Here is a 12228-nt window from a genome sequence, read left to right on the forward strand (position 1 = left end):
GTAAGACTAACACCAGAGGTATTTTTCATGGAGACAGCAACATGAACAATACATTTTTGTTATTTGGGATAACTTGCGCTGAATCTTTCCTTATGTCAGACTTAATTTAAAGGTAATGACAGAAAAATAAACGCGACTTACCCTATGATGTCCCACAAGGCAGGCAGACAGGCGCAGCAGCCCTTACCACGATCTTGCTTTTGAGCTTGGGGACGCACAGATTGGCTTCTCCCTCCAGGATGTCTTCAGTTCTGCAATCTACCCACAACGTGGCATTAATGAGTGCATTTTGTCCCAGATCAAAGTTGTTCAAACACCCACCTGGGCCAGCACATACCCCAATAGCTGGCAGAAACAGAACTAGAGCAAACACATCACTCTGTTGTCTCAAGTCTATGGAATAGCACACTTACCGCTCCCTGCAACTACCTTGAAGGAGGTTGTAGCGAGGTGGGTGTTGGTCTCGTGTCCCAGGTAACAAGTGATGAGAAGAAACAGCCTTAAGTTGCACCAGGGGAGATTTAGATTGGATATTAGGAAAAATTTCCTCACTGAAAGGGTTGTCAAGCACTGGCACAGGCTGCCCAGGGAAGCAGCCGAGTCACCATCCCTGGAGGTATTTAAAAGATGTGTAGATGCTCAGGGACATGGTTTAGTGGTGGGCTTGGCAGTTCTGGGTTAACAGTTGGACTTTGTGATCTTAAAGATCTTTTCCAGCCTAAATGATTCCGATTTCTTTTATCTGATGAATGCTAAACTTAGTATCTATTAATGACACATTTGCTTTAGTTCTCCAGCCTCTGCTGCACAGCGCATTTGACCTGGTTTTAAAAGTTTACATTTGCTTCTGCAGTTGAGCTGGAAGTTCACAGACCCCATACGTGAGCGTAACGCACTGGGGACATGCTGGAGGGCAGCGCTGCCCTCCCTGCGGTTTATTAAGTTCTACTTGCTGCTACAGCAGGCAAAAAGCCTTTAACGGCACCCAAGCTGGAGAATGTTTCCTGAAAGATGGGGGTCTTTTCAGGAAAATGCTAAACCCCGAGGTGCGTATGAGAACTGGCAGGAAGAACCCTCTACAGACCTTTTTGTGCAGCTCAGAAAACCAAAACTATCCGTTCCAGAATGACATTCTGAGCGGCCTTTATTAACTGGCCAATTCAACGCACCAGTTGGAGTTTTGCTACAAAGCCTTGCTGGCAACTTTTTTCACGACTAACCCATGATGAGAAAAGAAAACATAAAAACACCCTAAGTGGGTTTCACCAGTAGCAAGGAAAGCAAGCAGGCTTCCTTGAGACAGACAAACATCTGAAGCTAATACAGTACAGTAGGGTTTATTGAATCTCAGGGATCCACACACAGTCGGACTTTGTTCCTACTGTACGTAAGTAGCCGCATTTGGTCACTGTAATGAGCAGAGCTGGCTTGAAGCTCACATTCAGCACCTCCAAACGCATCTCTGAACACATAAAACCGGTAGCGAATGCCAAGATCCATCATTCAGTCAGGCCACTGCTGACTTAGACACCGTAAATAAAGGCAGAGATGGCTCTGAAGCAGCCGAGTATTCAAATACCGTGCTTCCCGCCTGCAGTTTAATTATTCACCTTCCTACCGCAGGTTCTCGGAAGCAAATCCCAACTGCAAAAATCAAACAGTACAAAAAAAAAAAAATATCAAATGGCTCTGAGAATCCTCACTAAACATCAGCACTGAGAACATTTCCCCCGGAGAGCGCTGACAGACCACCAGGCTGGAGGGGTGCAAGCCCCCCCCCCCCCCAGCCCAGTTTGAAGAAGTGCTGAGCCCCCAAGCTGTACCCTTCAGCTGGAGTTGTAGGTCCCAGCAGCCCTGAAAACGAGCCCACGTTTCCTTAACGATGCTACTAACTCGACTGATGCTTGTCAAAACCAGTTTAAACCCAACTTTTCATGATTCTTTAGGCTTATGGCCAGTAAGGAAACCATACTGAGCAATGGGAGTTCATCCAAGTCCCTTCAGAGCAAACAGTTCCCCCACCAGTCTTGACCAGCCAAACGCCCTCTCCCCAGTTCACCCAAAACCAGCTCACCGGTCTCTCCCTCCCCTCCCCAGTCTGCCCACTGACAAGCCCAGTGCTGAGCCCAGGGAATAACATAAAATCACACAGGTCCGTGGGGACTGCTTTGTCTCCGGGGGGGCTGACTGAGCTGGGTGAGAATAAAGGCATGATATTAAGACAAATCCTCTCTCTGGGCATAGAAACAGAAGAAAAGGGTGAAATAATCTTAGTAGCCTCCACGCTCGGGGATGCAACAGGGCTACCCAGCGAGGAGCACGGTAAACTCGGGATTTCAGGGCTTCAGTTCTCCTGTGAGGGAGCAGCGGAGGTGAAAAGGGGGGGACAGTGATTCAAGCTGTTTTGATTACTTGGTTGATTAGACTGCACATTGCATCATCACGCCCGGGGATTTTTTTGTGATTGGTATTTAAACTAAATGTCTCTTCGAAGGATGTTAATACCGGAACGAAACGTACGCATGAAGCGGAGTATGTAGTGTAGGTGTGAAACATTAAGGCACTTCAAACCAGCTTTCCAAAATTGCAATATGCAGTACTTCAAAGTGACCACACTAGGAACACTTCTTTTTCATACCCTAATACATTCCTCTTTAGAAGGGTCACATTAAATCATTACACAAAAAAATTTTAATCTTTCTTACACCACGGTAGATGGCCCTGCCTGCCGACTCCAGCTTACCTTTCCTGCTGCTCCAAGCAGTGCGTTTCCAGATCATGAAAATGAATGTTTTTGCCTGCTGGAAAAATACACGTGCCCAAAAATAAAACAAAAGCCTTGGATATAAGGTTTGGCAGATAAAACGTTTAAACAATGACTTTATTAGTCACACACAGAGGTTAGAGAATATGCTGTTCGAGTTCCACCCGCGCCCTCCAAGTGGCACATACGTTCCCTGCAGAAGCAAATCCCCTCGTGGGTGCAGTTTTCACTCAGTGAACTGGTTATTCCCTGGCCTTGAACAAAGCCCCCTTCTTCATTAACTGCTGATCCTATTTTAATGCTTAAGAGTTACATCCTCAGGAAGCTCCGTTTTTAATTTCCCCCTGTTACGCTTCGACCTTACCTTATCTCTGAAACATCCTGGGCCATACCTGACGTGAAAAGAACCAACCAGAACGAATTTGTATTGTAACTCCCCCTGCACACATGATGTATTTATTTGGCTACATGTGCTGCGCAAGGTTACATCTGACAGGCTCGGCCAGAAAAAGAGTGCTTTGTGCTCTTAATCAAGATAAAGGAAGTACAATTTCAAAAAAAAAAGAAGTGTTTATGGGGCAAAAGTTGACACGGAACAATTGTATCTGCAAAGCCAGCATAAAATAATGCTGTTTGCATCATGACCCTAAGAATTACTCTGAACTCAAAGCCCTATGAACCACAACCGGCCCACGTGAAATCCTGCCATATCAGACATCTCAGTCCTTTGTCCAAATACTCTGAAGCAAGCAAACAGCTACAGCTTGGACATACTATTTCTTTCAAAGTAAGAGACACACAGCTTCACACATGCAGATGTAGTCATACACATTTGGAGCCATCAAGCACAAAACCTAACAGTTCAGCTTAGCAGAGTCGTTAAGCAACTAACACCACCTAGAAAGTTAATGCGAAACGCCAGCTGGGATCTAACCTCCAGCCAGCCCCTGATAACCACGATGAATCACCATCTCGCTGTAATGGTGAGCCGTAGGAAAGATTTGTTTTAAACAGGTTTGATGGGAGTTCTGGAATATGATCATGAGCGCATGAATCAGTTCTCGCACACCACCCAATTACTATTTCAGAAAAAAAAAGAAATCAAATCTGTTTAGAATTAGAAGTGTGATGGATTCCTGGCAACAGAAAGTTGTGTTTTCTTGACAGGAACTGCATTTTGGGGAACAGAGGGTTCTAATATTACACAGCCGCACTCATCTATACAGTACTGCCTGCAATATTCACAGGAGCCCAGGGACTGCCTGCAAGCCTGAAGAGTACAGGAAGAAATGTCAGCTTCGCCTCCAGAAAGAAGCACACAACAATCAGAGTTATTAAGTGCAAACAGATGAAATACTGTGGAAAACACCATAATACTCGAGCAGACAGACACTCAAAATCTTTAACTTGTATACAAAGGAAAAAGGCACACACTAAAATGGGATCATATGCACAATGTGTTTTATTAAATATGCAATTATATGTAATGTTATATCAAACAGTTTCATCATACGAAACCAAAATGATGGACCAATGCACATGCTGCCAACGCACAGGATCCGTATCAAACCACAGTCATCCTAACAAGGGCACCTGCTGAGGTGGGACCTGACACAGCCCAAACATCTGGTTCCTTTGGGAAGGGATGCACACTGCCCAGCTGGCCCGGCAGAGCTCCAGCTGGCACACAGCATCCCTCCGTCAGGAGCTGCTCTCGGCCCGGACAAACAGCCTTGGTCCAGCCCCTCCTTCCCACCACCCCGCCAGCCTCACCTTTTCCCCCATTGCTCCTCTATTCCCTCTTCCTTCCTCTCTGCATCCTGGCGATTCAGAACTGCCATCGTTCCCATCCCCGCATCCAGCGTCCTAAATTTTCCAAGCCAGCAAGTCCTTAAGGCTCCACACCAGCTCCCCTAATGCATCAGCACAGGAACAGCTTGGCTTAGTCCAAACAGCAGCAAACAAAACATCTCAGCAAAGTGAGCTATGAACAGCTGCAATCACAAAGGAAAGCTGAGGAAACCCAGAAGAACTGCCCCACATTATCTCCCTGAGCCCTCCTGGAGCTCTGCCTCTCCCAGAAGTCAAATGCTTTGCACTCAGCCCATCAGTAGCAGCCAAGATGCAAAGTTGCCTTTATTTTTTGTCTGTTAGAGGAACTTTTCAAGACCTACAGCAGCACCTAGGCTGTCAAGGGAGCACATTTCATTATCTACAGTTTTAGTTGCTTTGACTCACCAGAGCACTGCAAGCGAAGACAGGAGTCACTGAGGTTATTAAGTACCTTTGGTTAGCTGCTGACATCCTGCTCTGCGTCTCAAGGCGCGTGCTACAGCAGCGGTCCTGACTTCACACGTCTGAAGAATTTGAACTGAATATGCTCGAGAGCAGGATATTGGCAGCATCTGCATAGCTGTTACTCAAATCGTCCCATCAAGAATTTATATCCTCCTGCAGCTCATCTGGAGCTTTTATTAGAAAAGGATTAATTAATTGAAATTAGCAGGATTGCTGTCATTTTTTAGTAACGAGCATAAGCGCGCACATCATTCCAAGTCAGAGATCATAAAATCCTCCAAGAGAAAGGTAATTTTATAATCCAAAACGGAAGGCCGCTAGAGGAGGGAGAGCTGAGTGCTCTACCCTGCATGATGCAGCCAGTGCGGGAGAAATATGAATGGGAACAGGAGTCCCGTTCCTTATGTCCTTCATTAATTAACCTCTAAGCTACTTCAGGGTAAGCAGACTTCCAACGATTTTCTGTCGAGGTAGCCGAGGGCACAAGCAAGCAGTATGAGAATTCACATTTGCTCGTTTCACTGCAGACATTTCTTCCATTCTGTTGTGATATTCAAACTCTTTGACGCTTGATCAATTTTCACAATGCCTGAAGGCTGATATTAGCGTAACTGCTGCATTTTTGAACACAATACAGAAGCCACGGTGTTATTTACTATAGTTTAAAGACTCCTCCTCCACTTCAGGGCAAAAATTTGTAAGACGCTTTCACAAATCTACTAGGAAACAGATTGCAAAAGTTATATTATGTTTTCATACTGTTTCTTTGGAGAACACCCTGTATCGGCTGTAAAGGAGGAACACTAGTCAGGTCCTTCAAATAAAACATCTGAAAGACAGTAAAATAAAAAGAACTAATTGATAAGAAAAAGCAAGAACATCCATGATTTTATTACAAAAACACCCAGCAACTGTATTTAACACAAAAACAGTAACTGAGAGTCTCTCTTTATTTTTCTTTCAGTGTACATGCTCATTATTATTCCATTTAATTTACAGAAGGGCTATGTAAAATGAAATTAAAATTAGAGAGGAAACAAAAGGAAGGTTGAGGCATAGAATTTTCTTAGCAAGCAATGATCACAGGAGACAGCACAGATTGAACAGGGATTCAACAGGAGTGACACCTAGGGATAAAGGTAAACAGTAACTTTTTCCTTATCCATTAGATTCTCCATAGGGCTTTTTTGTTTGTTTTAGCAAAACAGTTTAGAGTATCACAGTATACAGGAAGACTAAATGGCAAAGAACGTCTCACGCGCACACGCACACACACCACATTTATTCCTGCTACTGGTCCAGGATCCAAAACTTCAGTTAACACTCGACTTCCTATCTCTCATTCATTGATAAACTATACAGGATTACACTGTACATGGAGTTAAAATTACAAAAATGTCATATTTACAAAATCTGTACACACATAGTAAAACTCACAAAATTGTCATCTATGTATCACAAGTTGCGACACCAAAATATTAAAAATGGGATAAAATTATACATTTCTCTTGTCCATTTTTAAAAAGGGTTCAATATTTCAAAGACAGACCACCTATTTCCCCCAAATAAGACTGGTAAGAGAACTAGAAACCTAAAAGTATCCTCCTGGGATAAAATGTCGCGAGCAGCATCTCCCAACTAGAAAGAAGCCTATATCCTGTCTGCTGGGGTGGGGTGTGCAGTTAGCATATATGTACAGAAATGGTGAAACTACAATAAGGATGTCTTTGGCTAAACCTTTGGCATAAATTAAAACCATACATCAAAAGTTACAGAAAAGGTTTTCTTGGTGATGGCAGAGCTCAGGAAATTTCCTTCTGAGATACGACTATATACAGCTTTTCTTTCTCTAACAAAAGAGAGTAGGAATAAAGGATTTTGGAACAGAGGCAAATGAGGCAACACTGTTTCTTCATCAAAATTTTCACTAGTATGAAAAACTGTATCAAATCTTTTCATCAAAACATAATTCAATCATAGAAATAACCCCTTCTACATTTATTTCTTTTTGAAACTGCATATGAAAAAAATTAGTAAACCAGCCATGGCAGAAAAAAAAAAATTGTTTCAGCATATCAAGTAAATATTAGTGCAGGAAGGTGGATAAATTTGATCCACTGTATAAATAAGCTTTATGCGCAGCGTACATTAAATAACCATCACACCCCACTCACACCCAGTACACAGATGCTCCTCAGTGAAGATAAACATTTATCAAGTAATTAAAGTGTATGTAGTGCAAATGTTACAACCAAGTATTATACACATGCTACTTGCTTGGTTTAAAGTTACACAAAGATGTGGTGCCTGAAATCATGGACATATATACATCCTTGTCACACTTGGTACAATGTCCTAAGCCACAGAAATACCGATGTGTTTATATCTATATATATACACACACACGTTTTTCTTAAAATGTGACCACCACATCAATACAGTAACACAAACAGACTAAAATCAATACCTGCTTCCAGATGCTCCAAGGCTCAGAAAGTTTGTGCTTCTAACTCTTGCAGTCATTACGTGCCCCTCTTCCGTTTCCCCCTTCTGCCAGCTGAGAAGGGGGGACAGTTCTCTTCAGGTCTGTGCTGCATAGGATGAGGGCAACGGAGAGGAATAAATGACGGCACAGGCACCTAAGCTGCTTTCCTCCATCAACAGTTCCATGCCCCATGATGAAGGGTTGAGAGAATTTCCCCTCCACACCACTCCTGGGTGGAAAGGCTTATTGAAAAAAAAAAATCATAACGTGCTTTCCATATTATAAGTGGCAGCAAATCAAGGCACGCTGTACTAATTCTGTAGCATTGAGATTAGCTGACTTTGCAGGGGATGCTCACTGGGGAAGGTCCGATGTTCTCAACTGGCTGCTGGGCCGCGTTGGGCCGTACAGAGTAACAGAAGCTATGTGATTATTCTGCATCACCTGCAAAAGGATGGTTAAGGAAAAAAGGAAATTAAAAGAACTGTACACCAAACAAGAACTAAGGCGTGAAAGCGGTGACTACAGAACTGATCTGCCTGAAAAAATAAAATACCCCCATAGCAGGAAAAAGCAACAAGCTCTTGGCTAGTTTCTAAAAATGGTCTCTAGATTGCCCTGACACCTCTGAACCCCGGCGTGCTCTATCACTACTCGGGGCTGAGTGCATGCACCTCCTGCTAGTAGGAGTTCTAGGTGACAAATTGAAGTTCCAGCTTTAACATGCAAATGCTCAACTTCAAAAAAGAGATTGGAAAGTCGCCTGTTTCTGCCAAAAAAATCCACAAATATAGCCACTCCCAAGTGTTGGCTGTTACTGAAATGGGAAATAAGCCAACAGGCACAATAATAGCAAACTCCTCATCTTCTTTTGCTCAAACAGGTAGGAAAGTTTTTCTCCTAACCTCAAAGATCATTCGTTGCAGTCCAAAGCAAAAGGTTGACCCAAACGGGTTAGTGTTGTTCGGAGATGACGACCTGAACAGAAAAGAGGAAGGAAAAAAACACCACAAAACAAACCATGAATCAGGAACTTCTTAGGGAAGAATAACCACTCAGTAATATAAGATAAATTATGAAATTATGGCATCTTTATCATGGCTTTCATCAAAAGAAAGTAACTCTTATGTTATACACCACCACTGCTAGACCCCAAGTGAGCCAGCAGATGCCTCTGCTTAATGTCACAGAGCCATTACTAATACTCAGGAAGAAAGTTATCAGAAAGTTACTAACGACCTCTACAGGAAAACTCTTTCACTTAAATTGAACAGGAAAAACCCTGAAAATAAACAGATACATAGGAAGAGAGGAGCACTATGTAATTTATTACAAATTATTTTTGTGCAAGATCCTCTCTCACTCTTCAATCTACTTTATGTCTCAGTCTCTACCATGTGTACTTACTATCTGCTGTCTATTAATCCACTCGTTTTATTATGTTAAAAAAACTACCCTGTAAGATGCTGGAATAGAATAATCCAAATTTTATTAAACAGTATTTTTCAAGATTAACTTATCACTTGCCTTCAATTATTTCCAATATACTTTTGGATCATATATATGACAGGCTCCTGCTGACTGCAATGGATTTTAGATTACAGCCAAACAAAACCCCTAGAAAATATTTACCTTTTGGCCCTTCTTGTAACCGGTCAGTTTCTCAGATTGCATGTCTGAGACATTTGAGATGTGCTCAGTAAAGGAAACTCTGGTTGAACTACTCTCTACAACACAGATGAAAAATAGAAGGACTCTATGTAATTGCTGTTTCACCTCAGCTTTACTTTACACGGCTTCTGCTCTAATGATCTCACTGACATAAAACAGAAGGGGAGCAAAGGGAACAACGATTTAGGGGAAAAAATGAAAAAAAGTAGTAGTCAAAATCATACAAAAACCTGGTAAAATACCTTCTTTGGTATATCTGAAATTGCTGCAGTATTTTCACAGTACCCATGACCTACACTTGTCCCATGATAAATCCTATTTTCATATCGTGTCACAGAAGGATAACTCTGCAAACAGACAGTGCCTATTTAACCCACCCCCCAGCCCAATCCCTGTAGAAACACTGCAAATGTAAGGCTATTCCGTCTTCAGTCGGCCTGAAAGAACTGTAGAACCACCAGGAACGTTCCTAACAGCAGATTCTTCAGACAGAATGCTATCATCTATTACACCATGCTGTACGACATCACACTGTTGAAATGTATGCGACTACTACAAAAATTCTACCCTGTATTACACATAGAGAGAGACTGCGTTATATGCTGCTTAGCTCTTCTCTGGATTTTACAGTTCAAGTAATTTTGGAAATGTTTTCATTCTGCACGTCAGCCTATTTCCTGTGAGAGCAGCTATCTAGCCTTGTTAGTGGTGAAAAAGACTGAAACTTTAACAGCAAAACAGCCCCAAAGTAACTACTGCAATAAACACTTTTCTGTCTGAACTCATCCTCTCTTCCCAGCTCAACCCCTGCCAAGCAAAACAGAGATCTTTACCTGTGAAGTACCACTGGCTTCTCTACAGGGTGCCCCAGAAGATCCTGAATACTGTCCCACTATAAATACATCAAAGAATGTGTGTTAGAAATGAGGCACAGGAAAACTTTTTCTTTTTATGTAGGAAGAGAATCACGTACATTTGCTTGTGACATGCTCATTTGCCAAATAACAGAGGTTGTATTTACAGAAGTATTTTGTGACTGGAGCCATGCTCAGTAATGGAAACTATCCATTACTAGGGCTAGGAAACCCTCTCAGGGTTTATTCTCTTTTTTGTCTCAAAATAGCTTTGCATTAGGATTATTAATATATAAATATTTTATGGGTCTTATGGGTAAAGTGTAGCTGGAAAGTCTTGTAGCACTTCAGGGACACCTCAGAGAGCAAAGCAGCTGTGGGAAACTTCAACAAAATATCCTCTTACATACCTTTGCAGAGGGAAAAAATAGCATCACTGCTACCTCTCCCAAAAGTCTGTCTTTGATTTAAGTGACAAGTTTGGAAAAGAAGAGGAAAGCTGCACTATTTAATGATTGGGAACGTCCAGCAGTTTTCATCACTTTAAGCAGACTTAATAAGAAGCCGCCAGTATCCCACACAAGACGGAGGTAAGTCAAAGCACTGAAGGGTATAAGTAATTCAAATCAAAAAGCAAAGAATGGCAGCTTCCAGGTTGCTGACTCCAATTTTTTCTTCCCAGTATGGGACCCAAAATATGCCAAGGAGAGCCTTCATTTGGCACCCCAGGAGCCAAGAGAGCAGCAGTGACCCTGGCTGAACGGTAACTGCAGAGACACTGCTGAACACAGTTTTTGAGAAGTTTTTCAACTTAACGTAGCTCTCAAACTTGCAGCAGCAACTGCTCAGTGGGGAGTTTCATTTAGGTGGCAAGGCTATACAGTCTTCAAGGAGTCTGCTGTCATCAGGAGGCGTCACGCTGGCAGTGACATTTTTTGAAGGCCTGCTGCTGTCTGAGAAACGTCCCATTACTGGCACCCTTCAAAAGAAAGTGGAAGGGCACTGGACCCTCTTGTTAAATACTATGTGTCTTCACAAGTTACATAAGTAGCAAAGCTCTGAAAATTGTGTTTAGAAATACCTCTTCCAGCTAACACTCAGCCACCACTGCTACAGCTTTCCCATGTCACTTATTTTACTGTTCAATTTCTACCTGCAGCTATCTTAAAATGCAAAGCGTGCAATAATACAGTAATTTAGTTTACTTGAAGTGTGCTATCATGGATGCCTTCAACCCTTAACACAACAAAATTTTTAAGCCACAAAACATACATTAACTTTTGGCCTTCAATTTTTCTGTTTTAAAACAATGTGGCACAACTGCTATAGTTTCTTCAAAGCATATTGTAAATTCAGCATAGAATGGTTTAAGAAAAGAAAACATTCATTTCTGCACAGACTTACCTTGCTGTATGTTGTACATGTTTCCATCTGTGAATCAGCACGATCTATGAAAGAAAAACAGAAAAACCTTTACAGTTGATGCTTGAACAGTCTCCTATATATAATCCTTTATTTTGGGAGTTTAGTTCAGATAGCAGGAGACATAGAAGCATTAGATCAGATCACACAGAAATTTACCAGCATTTATAGCAACCAGAATCGGCAACATCATCGATTAAATGCCAGTTAAGGCGATTAAATAAAACCTATTTAAAGCAAGTTCCAAGTTCTAACGCTATATACGTTTAAAGCTGTAATCTTACATAGAAGAACGGCAGCATAAAACAAATGACATCTCTTTGCACGAAGTTAACAAGCCTAGCACAGCCACTCATTGAAAGAACATGATGTGCTGCTCATTAAGTCCAAACACTCCATTGCACTTGAAAAATAAGCTGGCTAAACCTGACAGCTTGAGACTCAGGAGCTGGCAGGCCTGAAATGAGCTAAAATGCCACTCTTTCAGAAGTAAAAATAGCAGAGAGCTTGGGAGTTGCAGTCTACACATTAAATAATAAAAAAGCCGCAGGTGAAGACAGCACTACATTTACACTTCCAGTCTTTAAAACCAAATTGTTTGCTCGTGGTTTCAAGCACTGTTTCATACATAGATCTGGGGACTTTTGAATATTGAAAGCACCTTCCTGAAGCAGTGGGAATGGACCTAGACATTAAACAAGTCAAACTGAGCAAATGGTCTTTGACTTGATTGA

At 42.0% G+C, this 12228-nt stretch overlaps 1 protein-coding gene and 1 long non-coding RNA gene across 6 annotated transcripts in view; both read right to left on the minus strand.

The window, feature by feature from the left end:
• Nucleotides 1-12: 12 nt before the first annotated feature.
• Nucleotides 13-3269, minus strand: LOC121097778. Its single transcript, XR_005831080.1, has 3 exons — nucleotides 3129-3269; nucleotides 2744-2801; nucleotides 13-258 (listed from the first exon to the last, which is right to left on the minus strand). It is a non-coding gene; the product is annotated as an uncharacterized LOC121097778 (long non-coding RNA).
• Nucleotides 3270-4208: 939 nt separating this feature from the next.
• Nucleotides 4209-12228, minus strand: part of PHAF1 (phagosome assembly factor 1) — a 38014-nt gene continuing 29994 nt past the window's right edge. For 3 of the 5 annotated variants that reach the window (XM_040615070.1, XM_040615071.1, XM_040615072.1), the window contains 4 exons: nucleotides 11477-11520; nucleotides 10052-10110; nucleotides 8453-8525; nucleotides 5999-7991 (listed from right to left, as the gene is read on the minus strand). In XM_040615070.1, the coding sequence (XP_040471004.1) occupies nucleotides 7902-7991; nucleotides 8453-8525; nucleotides 10052-10110; nucleotides 11477-11520 (266 nt within the window). In that variant the 3' untranslated portion in view covers nucleotides 5999-7901. Of the gene's footprint in view, nucleotides 5892-5998; nucleotides 7992-8450; nucleotides 8526-9179; nucleotides 9275-10051; nucleotides 10111-11476; nucleotides 11521-12228 lie in introns of those variants that run through there. The other 2 variants (XR_005831081.1, XR_005831082.1) reach the window with 2 other exon arrangements.

This window comes from Falco naumanni, chromosome 15 (assembly GCF_017639655.2).
Source record: "Falco naumanni isolate bFalNau1 chromosome 15, bFalNau1.pat, whole genome shotgun sequence".
Lineage (NCBI taxonomy): Eukaryota > Metazoa > Chordata > Aves > Falconiformes > Falconidae > Falco > Falco naumanni.